The sequence below is a fragment of the Dermacentor albipictus genome, chromosome 8 (assembly GCF_038994185.2).
Source record: "Dermacentor albipictus isolate Rhodes 1998 colony chromosome 8, USDA_Dalb.pri_finalv2, whole genome shotgun sequence".
Lineage (NCBI taxonomy): Eukaryota > Metazoa > Arthropoda > Arachnida > Ixodida > Ixodidae > Dermacentor > Dermacentor albipictus.
Genome location: NC_091828.1, coordinates 97,466,283 through 97,480,687, shown reverse-complemented (window position 1 = coordinate 97,480,687; position 14,405 = coordinate 97,466,283). Strand labels below are relative to the sequence as shown.

Below are 14,405 nucleotides of genomic sequence, written 5' to 3'. Positions count from 1 at the left end.
CCGAGGTATGTGGAAAGGGGTAATGGTTCCAGGACTTACTTTTGCAAATGCGGTTGTTTGCTTTAAATCAGGGGTACAATCAGGACTCGACGGGAACCAAAGGTCAGTGGGTCGCCTCGCATTGGGCGCTCACGGGAAGACTACAAATGAAGCTGTGCAAGGGGATATGGGCTGGACTAGTTTTGAAGTGAGGGAAGCTCGCAGTAAAATTGAGTATGAAGAACGGCTGAGGAATATGGAGGAAAGTAAATGGGCTGGGAGAGTGTTCAGGTATCTGTACAGGCAAAACATTGATTCACAGTGGAGGAAAAGAACTAGGAAGCTTACCAGCAAGTATGCGGCCTGTGGGGTGGGCAACACAGCAACAAAGAAGGTCAAGCGGAAAGTCAGAGAGGCTGAATTAATCTCATGGGTGGCGGCAATGGAAAAGAAACCTGCCATGAGTAACTACTTAAGGGGAAAAAACGAAATTAGGAAAGAAACCATTTATGATAACTCAAAGGGAAGCTCATTACTTTTCGAAGCGAGATCGGGATGCCTTAGAACACGCACGTATAAAGCGAGATATAAGAAGGAAGAAGAAGCATGTGCTTGCTGCGGTAAAGCTAGGGAAACGACGGAGCATATTTTATTAGAATGTGAAGACATCTATCCAGCGGTCGATTTAGGCACCACTGGCCTCCTTGAAGCCCTTGGGTTCAGCGGGAGCAGTGGAAAAGCAAACAGGTCCGCAATAGACATCAGTAAGAGGCGATTGGAGGATTGGTGGAAGAAAAGTAGGGAAACGACAAAGGACGGAGACGTACAAAAGCACAGTTCGCAATAGGGTATCAGAAAATTTGGACGTGGTAGTTCATAGTGTGTTTTTTTTTTCTCATGGGTTAACCTAGGTAGGATATTAGGCAGCATAGTAGCAAGAGCTTGGTGGCGCAAGCCACCGCCCCGTTCCAAAGGGGACGCTCATAACATCCATCCATCCATCCATCCATCCTCTTAACTGAAAGCTAGCGAGGAACAAGAGAAATTCGTTTCTAAAAACGACAGCGATTGTGTGAAATGGGAACTGCTTAACATCGCAACGGAGGTGAGTCATACCTCCGCTTCCTCTACTGCGCGGCGACGCAGATCGTGCGTACACCAAAGTGACACGGCCGCGACCCAACAGCTGCACGATCAAAGAAAGACGACGCATTCGCTCGAGGCGTCGCTTCCAAGCTCGAGGAATCCAGCTGCTGCTTCGGTCAGGTTGCGCCGACTCAAATTTGTTCTACGATATCTGTGCGAGCTTTAACGCAGCGGCAACGTCGCCTGATTGAAATCGAAACAAGTGAGTCGGAAAGCGCGCCGTCCTAAAGTGCACCTTGAATGATTGCTTCTCCGCAAGCACGGAAGCTTAACAGGAAACGCGGATTTCCGTTTGCGAAGCGTACCCGTTTGAACGGCAAGATTGTTCCGGGTTAAACTGTGGCCTTGGCCGCCCTGATCCACAGACTGCTCCAATCATTCTACTGGAATTGGTTTTCCCCGTAGTGTGCCTCTCTCTATGTAGATTGGATGAAAATGCGAAGGCGTTTACAAAGACTACGATCGACATGTGTTCCGAGTTCCACGCGACGCGAACCGTATCGAAGTGTGGTGAAAAAACGTGAAGAGGAAATGTTTCGCCGTAGGGAACGTGCAATTATTGTATGCAAATGTCCAGCACGAGATTGGTCGCACTTTATACACCTGCGCACCATACGCCAAACCGTCGTTGCAGCTTTTGCACATCGCACCGATCTGATGCGTGTTGTTAAATTTTATATGTAGTCTGGCAGTGCGACGTACGCGCCTGAACTGGATGTCACTTATTTTTAAGCGTACATTTGAAGCCTCTATTGTTCGCTTATGCGGTTATGTTTGTAAGCATAGGAGCGTAAACAAGCTAGGTATTGCAGGAGTTATTATATAGCGTACGTCGAGCTTTCAGAAATAGCTTTTGATAACTGCATGCTTATTGCAAAGTGCCACTGAATGCCATCCTCAATATTTCTGGTGAGTGATTTTTCTTTTTTTACACTCGATGCAATTTATACTGGTGCATTGAGCGCAAACAAAAAGTTAAGTCTTTTTGACAGATATGCCTTCTCCAAAAGTAGTTTTCTCACAAGAGTGAGCAGTACAAATGGAGTTCTTACAAAAGAGTTCCGGAGAACGGAATCTAATAATGAATTATACTGAGCACCATTCTGAACAGTACATCGAAAAAGACTAATAACTGGCAAACAAAGCATAAGATTAATGCTCTTATATAATGGTGACATGTTTATGTACCATAAAATCAGCTGCTCGTTTGATGGATACTTCATTTAAAGGTGTTTTTAGTATTGAAAAATACGAGTGGCACTTTCCAAAGCTGTGCTAATGCAACATGTTCCTATGGGTGGGCAGCGCAACCCGGACGAAGGACAAAAGGAAGTACGCGATTGCAGTTTCAATTCAGGTTAATGCAACATATGCCGGAAACTGAACTAAATATTTTAGTAAAAACAATGGCAGTGTTTCAGTTGTTGCCTCGGCCACTGGACAATGTCACAATACACCGTTCTCCAAAGGTGTCCATAGAAGTTCTGTTGTGTATAGAACGCATGTCTAGAAGAGATCAAACACAAGCCGTACTGCAGACGTTTATGCTATGCTTGATCAAGCGTTGTCTCAGATGTCTACACGCAGTAACTGAAGGTACTCACCTAAGATACATAATTGTAAGTCATGTTATAAATGTCTAGGTCGTTACTCGTTCTATCACTAGCTACTGGTGGAGATAGAAACAAATTAAATACGAAGGACAACAACAGACAGCACACGAAAGAAACAACAGGTCAAGGTACTTTGTCCTGTTGTTTCTTACATGTGCTAATGGCTTGTCCTGCCATTTCTTTTGTGTGTTGTAGGACACTTGAATCTGTCACATTTCAGAGGCTGTGGCTGCATGAAGCCTGCTCGTGAGAGAAGGACAAAACCTTAAGTCATTGTCCTTTTCCTCTACGAGTGCTTTGTACTGTTGCAGTGCAACTACAGCATATCCTGTTCAACAATGGCAATGACCCATAGTCCTTGATATAGCTTTTGCGAATGCTCACTGTTCTAATGCGTTAATTCTGTCTTGTTATAGCAAATTCTGAGGCGTCCTGGTTCACCAGCGGCCACCATGACAGTCGCCATTACAGACGTCGCGTACGTCAGCCTGCTTCTCATCTCAGTCGTAGCAGGCAACTTTGTGCACCGCATCAAGGAGGTGCGACACCGCCGGGTCTACTGCACCGCCCTGGGAGCCTTTCTGGTTCTGATAGTGTCCGGCCGCCATGCGGTGCACCCCTGCATCGTCAGCGTTGTCAACGCCTTCATCGTCACCACCTGCTCCCTCAAGTAGGCAACATTGTTTGTACTTCCAGTGTAGAGGCATCCACATTTTTCTCGTAGAACACGTAGGCTGGTATGCAGCAAAGTAAAAAAGAAAACCAATTTTTTCGTGTTGCTGGCTCAGTTTGAAAGACAACGCATGTGAGAAGCCACAACCACAAATAAATGGGAGCCACATAGTATATTCGTCGGTACCATCAACCTTACAGCTGCTCTGTTACCTGCACTGTGCTCGAGTGTTCTAGAGAGCAGCGTAGGTGTCTGTATACTTGCAGCGAGCACATCTGTAACAGGCTTCGAGGTAGGTAGAATTTGGCAAGATAATTAAATGTACCAAATGTATATTTTTTGTACTCTCTGGCAAGTAGCACAATTTCGTTCCTTGAGCATGGGTAGCTTGAACAGGCGGGCAATACTTGCATGAGAAATTTAAATGCGTGATTGACTACAATCAACAAAAGTACACAAGCGAAGCATATACTCACAGTCAATTTCATTCAGACTGCACAGCTGACTTAATTGGGAGAGAGAGAGAAATAAACTTTATTGTGAGACCAGGTTTCTTGAGCCCAAAGGTGGGTGGCCTCCTCAGTCCAGGTAGCCATGGCTCGCTGCCGCCGCCCGAGCCCTGTTCACCAACCGCAGCTGGCTGTCAGGGTCTTGCGTCACCAGCAGAGCCTCCCACTGGTCTTCTAATTCTTCTTCTGAATCTGCCTCTTTCTGCATGTTATCGCCTGGTGGCGATGATGGGAGACATGCTAATCTGATTGGCTGACAGGGTGTAGGCAGCATGTTGCCTCAAAGCAACGTATAGGGCCTATCAGCGAATCTGTGCTAAAGATTGCTCCAGATTGATTTGTGACTATACGTGCCTGGGTCTTTTTAAGCATACACATGTGTGTTTTTGCATTCCACCTACCTTGCTGTTCAACAGCTATAGCCAGGGGCTGATCCCATGGCACCATTCTCTGCAGCAAAATGACACATGTGAATGCAGAATGCATGAATGCCTTCCTCAGGCATTCAAGATACCTCTTGCAATGGATAACTCAGATTTGCCCTTCCCCCCTTCTTCCTTTCTGCAGATATCGGGCAAAGGCAAGCTTTGTGTTCTGCTTCGGGTACCTTGCATTCTTCAAGTATCTGAAGTTGTGGAGCACTAACCCACCGCCAGGCATCACCAACCTTGTCCAGATGATGCTCACACTACGAGTAAGTGAATAAATTACCGGGAAACGTGTGAAAGTGAAAAAAAGACATTGAATGTGAAATGTACCAAGGATTGATTACACAATAGACTTCTTAGCAAGGCGAGCGTAAAGGGAGCTTTTCACTTTGTTTGTATGGTGGAGAGTTTACTTTGACATAAGCACACAAAAAATGAATTGGGAACTATAAACAAAGCTCTGAGGGTGCAGACCTGAGGAATTTTTACAGCAACATAATATATCACTAAGGTTAGACTCATTATTTGCATTTCTGTTCCTTCAGAAAAAGGCCTAATGTATAGGTTATTTGCACAAGTAAAATGTGCACTAGTTATGTTTCGAAGAAAAAAAAAAGGTTTGTTAAATGGGAAACACTTAGGTTCGTGGCATATCACAAAATTTAGCTTTTACAAGCTTTGTCCTAAAAGGACGTTGAAGACACAGCGTCCTTTTAGTCAAAGTCAAAGCGTAAATTTGCTGATTAGTGCTGTGAAACACGAAAAGCAAGATATCAACAGTGGGCGAACAGATAGAAGCCTCAGCCTGGAGCCAATGTTTCTACAAGCCGAAATGTTGAACCCTTTTACTGTACTGTGTTGTCCTTTCTTTCTTTTTTTTCCCCCCAGAAGTGTTGTATCATGATTCAAGTAAGCTTGACTAAATTTGTACAGCAGTGATCTGCATCTACCCAACGTGGCAACTCCTGTCGAAGTGTGTACTAGGTGAAATACAGGGTTGGTGGCAGTCTTCTTTTGTTGGGAGAGAGAAGGGGGTTGGAGAGCAGAGCAAGATTCTTCATTTTTTTGGGGGGGGGGGGGGGGTGCGGGAAGACACTTCATCCTGATGGCAAGAGGGAGGCAATGTGGCCGCAGGACGAAATTTTGGGGGCAGTCAGCCTTCCCCTGTAGAGCTGCCCCTGAATAAAATATAGTACATGGAAGCGAGTGCAAATTAAACTTGAAAGGCGGGTGGGATTCAAAGCAACAATGTAGCCATGAGAGGTGCCATAGTTCGGGGAGCAAGCAAACCAGCCCAGCATCAGTGTGCCTGTACTAATAGCTTCTTCTTGTTAATCAGCCAGTTTTTATGCACGATTTAACTCTAATTTTACCTAACCTTACGTAAATCACCCAGTATTTTCAAGCACTCAAGCAAAGCTTGGCTGGCAAGTGAGTGCAAGATTGAGGTTTGAGGAAGGGACAGTGTAAACGAGTGAGTATGAACAGTTTCAGTGTAGTGTATTCCAATGCACACAGATGGCAGGACTGGCCATGGAACAGCAGATCCTCCACGAGCAGCATGAGGAAAAGAAGACTGAGAAGCAGACATACGAAGAGGGCGACATGAAGCCTGGCTTTTGGGACGTCATTGACTATGCCTTCTGCTACATAGGCGTGCTCGTCGGTAAGTGCATCTTCTCACAGGCTCGTTATCTTCTCTTAGATAAGCTCGTTTATTTTTTTTAAAGCATGTACCCCTCACCGGGCCTCATCTGACACCGTAAAGCGCTGTCCAAAAAGCTTCTACCACAATAATTAATTTTTTAAAGGAAGGGTCTAATACTGGCGAAGATAGAAGCAAATGAAATATGAACCACAACGATAGACAGTACATGAAAGAAACAGCAGGACAAGGTACTTTGTCCTGTTGTTTTTTACATGTAGTACTCTCTTTTACTTCCATTTCTTTTGTGTACTGTCTATCAGTGCACTTAAAAAGCTTTAAAAATGACCTTCATTTGTTGTGAGGCTTTAGCCACACCACCATGCCATACATATGGCAACAGGTGATCGTGAAGATGCCATTGGTGAGGTGTGCGGTGTAGCCCCTTGAATGTAGAGGATGTGGGGCAGCAGGCAAGGCCAGAGCACTGGCCGAGTGCCCTGTACGGGCCAATGTGCAACTTTACAGAGTAGCGATAGGTGGTCAGGACTTGAGAGCAAGGCAATGAACTTGAACATGCAGCATATCATCAGCGCAGCATAATTTGTCCCCCACAAATCTGCTCCAGGACGCCACTTCCGTCCACATCACTCTGAAGGATTGGTTATTATTTAATAAGCAATCACTCTTTCATTAACATTTAGCTCAAATTTAAGAGATGGATGCATGACCGACTTTGAAGATATGTACAGTCGCGGACAGAATATTATGGACCATGAAATCTAAGAAAAAGCTGAATATCTCCGCAACCTCACAACGCAATCTGGTATTTGCATTTTGCACCTCGGCTAGAATATGCTAACAACGTTGGGGTGGGCAGTTTTACTGGTTACTGCTACAGGCTGCTCGGGAATTGAACGTTTTCGGAGATCCCGTGGTCTATTTTATTCTGTCCGCGGCTGTACATCTGCGGTGGCCAGCAAATCACATAGTGTCTAAATGCTCTCCATGTTTTGTAGCACCTTGAAATGACAGGCTATGGTATTTCATTACTATGAGTGCATTGGAAATATCGTTCAACGTTGCGATTATATGTATTTCATTTGACTTGATCATGATTGGTGCATCTGAGTGTTCTCCACCTACTGTAGTACTTGAGTTCTTGAAAAAGCTGTTTCCACTTTTGATGTGTGCAATATATTTTTTTTAATTTATTGATTACTGCTAGACATCTTAATGATCGCCTGATTGGCCAACAAGTGCTTTGCGCTTAGACCAATCGATAGAATGTCAGTTGTAGCCTAGCCAGTAAAGGTCGATTTTATTATTTTTTTTATGTTGTTTCATCCTTCAAGCTCGTAAGTGATACTGAAGCTTGTTCATGCAATGGGACAATGTGCGGACGCAGGCCCGTACTACCGGTATCGGACATACCGTGACTTCCTGAACGCCCCCTACTTGGATTCGGTCAACCGCAAGGGCATGTGCCTGAACCGTGTCAAGGTGGTGCCAATATATGCGCTGCTTTGGCTGCTCTTCGTGCAGTTCTTCCCACCTGATGTAAGTCGCAGCCTCTCTCATGGGAATGCTCGCTCAAGTTTGACAGAGAAAACATACACCCTCGATCGGGATAAAGTGTACAGAGCAACACAGTGATACTGACACAATGAAAAAGGAACGAATGGCTTAAAACGCTCTGTGTATGTTGTTCCTTAATGTGCCCACGTCCTCGTGCTGCTCTGTATACTTTATTTCGATTCGACGTGACAAGCCACTAAGCCCGTATTGCCACTCTTGTCGAGTAACGTCACAAGTGAGGACAATACATATGCTGCACCTGAAGTGAAAAATGGAAAAAAAATTGCACGGAAGGGCAAATCAACCGTTAAGAATCCTATCTAAGGAACCAATACACCAAGACACACCAACAGGATAACTGCACAAATTATACCGTCATGGATTCTGCCACAAAGACTTTGCAACCCTTCATAGTAAGTCAGCGGTTATGGCATTGCGCTGCTAAGGAGAAGGTCAGGGGTTAATTCGATCCCGGCTGTGGCGGCCGCATTCCGATGGGGGCAGAATGAAAAAGCACTTGTGTACTGCGCATTGGACAAACGTTAAAGAACCCCACGTGGTCAAAATCATCCAGAGTCCCCTACTACAGCATGCCCCATAATCAGACTGTGGTTTTGGCCATGAACCCCACAATATAATATTTTTTGAGTGCTATTAATTCTCACTGAGTCGAAGGTCTATAGAATTCCTATTGTTTCATTTTGTCACGTTGTTGATACGACATTTTTGTCAAGTTGTTGATACCACACACAAAATAGCAGAGTACCATAGCCTACCATTGCACACTGGCACAGCAACCAGCAGTACTAAACTTGGACAGTTTGGTCATGCTGTTAGTTGGCAATTTGATCTTTTTCTTTTTGTTCTTTTTATCAGTGGTCATGTCTATGGCTTTGTCATATCTCCAGCGTTGTGTTCTATAACTTGAGTGGTCCTCGATTGCAGAGTCATACCATTTGTTTATTTTCATCATCTCTGTGTCATCTGTCTGTCGTCTGCACGTATGCATTGTACAGCATCTACAAGTTAGCCACAGGCCCACCATGACATTTTAGTTGGACATATAGCAATACTAGTGTGCGTTGGTGACCTGACATAAGCATAGAAGATTCAAACACTACATTTCATAGACCGGTTATAGACTCGATGAGCGACTATCGCTAACAAGTTCCAACCTAAACGCGTTACATAAATTGTCTGCTACTACAACTATGTAACTATTCCCAGATGAAATGCTAGTAGTAGCAGATGATAGAAAATGAAAATGTTGCATCAGCCTTATTCTTATCAAACATAAAATGCAAGCTAGCATCGTATAACGAGCACCTTTTTTCGTTTCTTCAGTACTTTGGCTCCGAGGACTTCTACCAACACGGACTGCTATACAAGTTGCTGTACCTGACGCCCATGTTCATCATCTTCCGGCTACGGATTTACATCGGTTTCGTGCTTGGCGAGTGTGTCTGCATCATGGCTGGTCTTGGCATCTACCCGACCGAATCAAAGGCAGCACCTGGGGTCGGCCCCACCGACATCGACGCCCTGCTCAGTGTGTCTGTATCCCTCTTCAGCAGTAGAACCTTGCAAAACGGTGCATGATTATCTGATCGATAACAACGTCACACAATTTATTTGCTGCGATCACATGTACATCACGAGAACTTTGTGAAAAATTTCATGGCTACCTAGATAACTATTGATAGAAGCGCACAATTATTTGTACACAAAGATGATAAAGTTTGGTATGCTGCACATTTGCAAGCTATCAAGTGGGACTTTCTTAATATGTTCTTGATTAATGTAATTTCTCAGTTTATAAGCTTGTGCTGGAAACAACTAGAAATTTCCTATACAGATTGTACTGTTAGTTTATTACGATTTTCCAGGTAATATGCTAATTACTAGTGCTCCCAAGTTATGTTCCTGGTTTATGAAACTTATTGGCTTATACAGTTGTGATGAAAATCGTTAGAATTCCGGGCATAGACTTATGATTGGTTTGATATAGTGTAATTCTTGCGTACTATGTTTTTATGCCTTTAAACGCTTGTCAGTGAGCTTTTCTTGTAATCATCCCGGTTGAAAAGTACAAGTACCACTGTCTTTGATTACTAGTACAATATTAGAAGACAAAACAAACCTCACCGAGTGACCCAACGTTCGAACGTCAGCATGCACTAAGCGAGAACTTTGTTGACATTGTATATATAAGCACAGCAACATTGTGCCAATCAGAGTTTGCTGTGCAATGGCAAAACACTCTTTTTTAGCTTTGCAACGTCCTTCTAAGCCGTTTTTGAGGAAGTGTCTTTGTTTAAGCTTTTCCAGTCAACAAAGTTTTAAAGGAATAAAAACAAAAGTTTCGCTTCACCCCTCCAGGTGGCAGGGCAGAAGTGGCGACTGGGCGAAGCAGGAGTTCGACTTCGAGACCGTACACAACATTGACGAGGCACAGGCCGAACTGAGCACCACCATGCGCATGGGCATCCGCAGCTGGAACCGCACCGTCCAGTACTGGCTGGCCGTCTACTTCTACAAGCGGCTGCTGCTGCCCAAACCACTCAGGTGAGTGTCCCGCATGCACCGCTTCTTCACTCAAGTTGTCAACAGTATTTTCGGTCATCATCATTGTCACAAGTTCTGGGGTAAAGGCCTTTCTGAGCTCTTTTTGACTCTTACTGAATGGCCAGAACACTGCCAGTTCCGTCTGCTTCAGTGCCATGTTAAACTAGAGTTCGTTTTATCTGGCATTCACTCTTCAGTTTAATATTCTTCCACGCTGCTCATACCCTATCCAAAAACTTTCCATTCAGCTTGAACCAGAATACTATTCTGTGTTACCCACAACGCCCACAGCTTCTTCATCCTCACTGAACTCGTTGTTCTATGCGGGCAAGCACCACCAACAGCACACAGGTTTGTAGCTCAAAAGCAGTGCATCCATAGGTACATTGGGAAAATATACATAGGCAGCTAGTTTAAGACAACTTGCTTTGAGCATGCGTCACCAGCTGACCACTATACTACTTGTGCATTCAACTGTATGCAACTGTTTTTCACTGCTCCATATTTATCAATTATGCTACTGCACCATGCCAGGCAAGCCTCAGTAGTCAACATGACACAAAAGCAAGTCTGTGCCCGGTCACTCGGGACGACATGATTTTGTGCTTACCACTGCGCCGTCCTTTCTGAAATTGTGCAGAAAGATTGCATCTTGTGGTCAGAGTCGTTTAAAGTGACACTTGGCACCGTTGCTTGTCTGGCTTTTACAATTAAACAAAATGCGAAGCTCATCAACTGGGAAGCTAGCTGCGGCGAAGGCGGAAGTACTGAAGATGACACCAACAGGTGTCCCCACCTGGTGGCAGCTGTGGAAAGCAGCCGTTCTGGAAGTGTTTATGCCCGTTCCAGAGGAGCAGGTAACATGCTGCAACCTCCCCAAAATGGCTGCTTTCTGCAGCTGCTGACAGGTGGCGACACAAGATTACGCGACTAGTGCCGCCTTCGCAACCGCTAGCTTCCCCATAAAGAAAGACAACTTAGACTTCTTTTTTTTAAATCTGTGCCAAGTGCTACACTGAACGATCCTGATCACAAGATTCAATCTTCCCGCACAATTTCAGTAAGGACAGAGTAGCAGTAAACACAAAAATCAGTAATCTACAAATTTAACAGAAAGACCCAGATCTGTGTACGCATGACATTAGAGTCTGGCTCTCTCTCTCTTACTTATTACACATCCCGTTCAGATTTAGGAGCTCAGGTCCAGTAGGTGGCCAAACCATGGCAGCAGCCGAGGAGAAGAGAAAGGAACTCTCTACTGCTCGGAATTATGTGTCTTTGAATTGTGGTAGGAACGAGAAGATTGTGCGTCGTGTGACGTAAACAAGCGTGCTTGTATTCAATAATCAGGGAAATATATTTTTAATTTGGCTCTGAGTGTTGTGCAAGAATGGATGTACAGTGCCACTCGACAGTGAAACAGTGCCACTGATTCTTGCACCATCACGCAACCAAAAAATGCCGTGTAGGGGAGAGTTATTTTGCTTGTGTACGATACCTACAGCAGAATCTTGTCAATTGGAACTCCAAGGGGGGACCGGAAATTTATATGAATAAAACGGTGTTCGAACTAAGGACAGCCCCCTTTAAATGTAGCACCCGATCAGCTATGTGGTATAGCACACATAACCAAAACCATCACAGAACCCGCATTGAAAAAGTCTTACATTTCCTCCGTCATCGCGCTACCACATGTGCCAGAAGAAGCCTAGGTGCCGTTATAAAGCCCAAGTGCGAGAAGATCGCACCTAGAGCGCCGTTTGCTGTGGGTTCGAGGGAGAACATGCTAGGGCGAGTCAAGAAGGCTGGTGACTTGATGTGCGCTGTCCTCTCTCGTGCTCACTGTTGGAGATGCCGTGACCGAGAGTGCGCTAAGAGGAACAGGGGGCATAGGTGAGCATGTAGTAACGTCGTGAAGTGTGCACCTTGAGGGGTCAGTGGGGGTGTTGAGGGAGGTGGTAACGTGATCAAGCGTGCTATGCGGCTCTTTCATGCTTCTTTTAAGCTGGATGGCGACGGAGTGCATGTGGTGCTCCATTTGCTCCATTTGGTCTCGGCTCCCCATTCTCTTTTCTCGTCATTTTTACAGCACACGACATTAGGGCAGCTAGCAACATATCAAACTTTTGCCTGTGGCTTTGGTTTGTCTGACAGGTAGTCCATAAGAGCAAGAAATTTCGTTCGAAATAACCGTTGTGCCGTTTTGTAGTGTGAATTTGCTGGAGTTCTTCTCCATTCAGAGACTTTGCCGGGACTAACGAAGCGATTCGAATTATCCGTCAATTCGAATTAAGGGGTAATCGTGATTTCATGCCTGAAATTGTATTTTATGCTCTTCTGCCAACGTTTCTTTGCATGAAAAAGTAATTTCCTTCGTTTCTAGCTAGCACATGTTGAAAAGTGGCGCCGCCTTGTGCAAACAAATGAAGTCACAGTGAATGGAATGGAATGGTGCATTGATGCATGGCCTATGAGACTGTCATCGCGTCCACTAATCAGTGTTGTCAGTGTCCGTACACAGCTTTAATGGACTTACACTAGTAGAAAAATTATGTTTTAAATATTTCTACTCGCTTTCCACAGAAACCACTACACATTTAGGCAATTCAAATGACAGGCTTTCTATTGAGCTACAAAATGGAAGATTTTCATCAAGGTGCATCATCTCTCGACAGCCTCATGTGGTCATCTAATGCATGTGATGCTACTGTCTGTAGAGTTTTTGACGAGTTTGACAAGTTGTTGTGTGCTCACATAGACACACAACAGGCCAGCGAGCATAACAGTGACACCCAAACGGAGCCTCTCATTGGAAACACAATGAAAACTCCCAACGGCCATTGACTGTGCAGGACAATGCTGACGATGACCCTCAGCGCCATCTGGCACGGACTCGAGCCGGGCTACTTCCTGTGCCTGGTCACCTCAACTGCTTACATAGTGGGCGAGGAGCAGGTAGAAGTGCTGGTGGAGCGCCGGCGCTCCCTGGTGGCACGCCTCATGGGGCGTCTCGTCCTCTGGTTCTGCAAGATGCAGTCCTTCACGTACATGCTGGCCGCTTTCCTCCTGCTCGACATCCAGCGCACCTGGCAGTACTACCACTCCGTCTACTTCGTGGGCCACGCTTACGTCGCCGTGCTCCTGCTGTGGCGGTTCGTGGCACCGCTCCACCGGATGCCGAGTGCCAAGCTCAAGCAGTAGGAAGCGCTGGCTCAAAGAGGATGGTGCAGTGCACAGACTAACGGAGAGTTATAGCCAATGAGTAATTTATAATAGTTATTTAATCCCATCTCATGGTCAAACGTTTCCCGAGCTTTTGATAGTCTTCCTTGTCACACATCGTGGTCACAAATTGCTGTGACGTAGTCATGTTAAAAACAAAATATTCTCTGGTTTGGCATGCAGGCGTACTTCGCTCGTAAGCAGGAAGCATGGGGGAGAGAAGAACAGGCCTCCAATAGGTTTCATTGCACGTTGGTGGCGTAGCACCACATTTTACGTACTATAGTCCACATCTGGTGTTAATGTCACAAAGACAAAATATGCCGTTTCTTAGTTTACAACAGCAATGCAGTTCGCAAGGACGAACTAAGGCCGAAAATATGATCTTCTTCGTAGATTGCCTACAAATAGAATACACTCAGTAAGCAAAATATTTATTAATCAGTAAGACCCTTGGTCTTTTATTAGACTGCACATTATTAAACATTCCCAGCTGGTTTTGCTACGTGATTTAGCACGGTAAAAGGCTCCCGGCACAGCCCGGCCACATTTTTCTTATAATGAGTCTATGATCTCAAAGAACTAAATAATGCCACACAAATTTTCAACATCTCGAGGCGTAGTCTGCGAATGCCAGTCCAGTAAACATGGTACACTGGTTCATCCCCATCACAATGTCTTTGGTCCCGTACGAGGAACATTGTTCTTCAGCAAGGCATGACCAAGTCACATCGCTAATGCTCCAAGTGAGTCGTGCCCCTGTGCATCAATTTTATCAGTTTTATTAGTGTAGTGCAGTAATAAAAGGCAACAAACCTCTCTTTGGCCCATCGTGGCAGTTGCCATGGTGACAAAGCATGCCTGAGCTCCACACCACAGGATGTCACCGATCATCTTTGCTTGGCTACATGCTTGCTCTGCTTTGAAGTATTGTTTTAAGCACATTGTGCAGACCTAACTCCCCGAAACAGCGGGCTCCTCTAGCTGTTGCATAAAACTCAATTTCAACACTTCACTTGCATGCGCTGCAGGTTGTCCAAGCTGGGC

The 14,405-nt window shown here is 45.1% G+C and overlaps 1 protein-coding gene across 3 annotated transcripts; it reads left to right on the top strand.

Annotated features, from left to right (window-relative positions):
• Positions 1 to 979: 979 nt before the first annotated feature.
• On the top strand, positions 980 to 13,425 carry frj (membrane bound O-acyltransferase domain containing farjavit). 3 transcript variants are annotated; one of them, XM_065445538.1, is made up of 8 exons: positions 980 to 1,084; positions 3,155 to 3,408; positions 4,488 to 4,614; positions 5,867 to 6,014; positions 7,402 to 7,553; positions 8,916 to 9,124; positions 9,951 to 10,136; positions 12,989 to 13,425. In XM_065445538.1, the coding sequence occupies exons 2-8, from the start codon at positions 3,191 to 3,193 to the stop codon at positions 13,335 to 13,337; spliced, it is 1,389 nt and encodes a 462-aa protein (XP_065301610.1). In that variant the 5' UTR covers positions 980 to 1,084; positions 3,155 to 3,190; the 3' UTR covers positions 13,338 to 13,425. The 3 variants fall into 3 exon arrangements, with proteins under 3 accessions (XP_065301610.1, XP_065301609.1, XP_065301608.1); XM_065445537.2 differs by lacking the exon at positions 980 to 1,084 and adding an exon at positions 1,130 to 1,327; XM_065445536.2 differs by lacking the exon at positions 980 to 1,084 and adding an exon at positions 1,891 to 2,034.
• Positions 13,426 to 14,405: the final 980 nt, after the last annotated feature.

What these genes read in the sequence shown, in the direction of transcription:
- frj (XM_065445536.2), top strand. Translation starts at nt 2,014, where the DNA reads ATGCCATCCTCAATATTTCTG. An exon ending in TGCAGTTCTTCCCACCTGAT is followed by an intron (nt 7,554 to 8,915) that starts GTAAGTCGCAGC and finishes TCGTTTCTTCAG; the next exon opens with TACTTTGGCTCCGAGGACTT. An exon ending in ATCGACGCCCTGCTCAGTGT is followed by an intron (nt 9,125 to 9,950) that starts GTCTGTATCCCT and finishes TCACCCCTCCAG; the next exon opens with GTGGCAGGGCAGAAGTGGCG.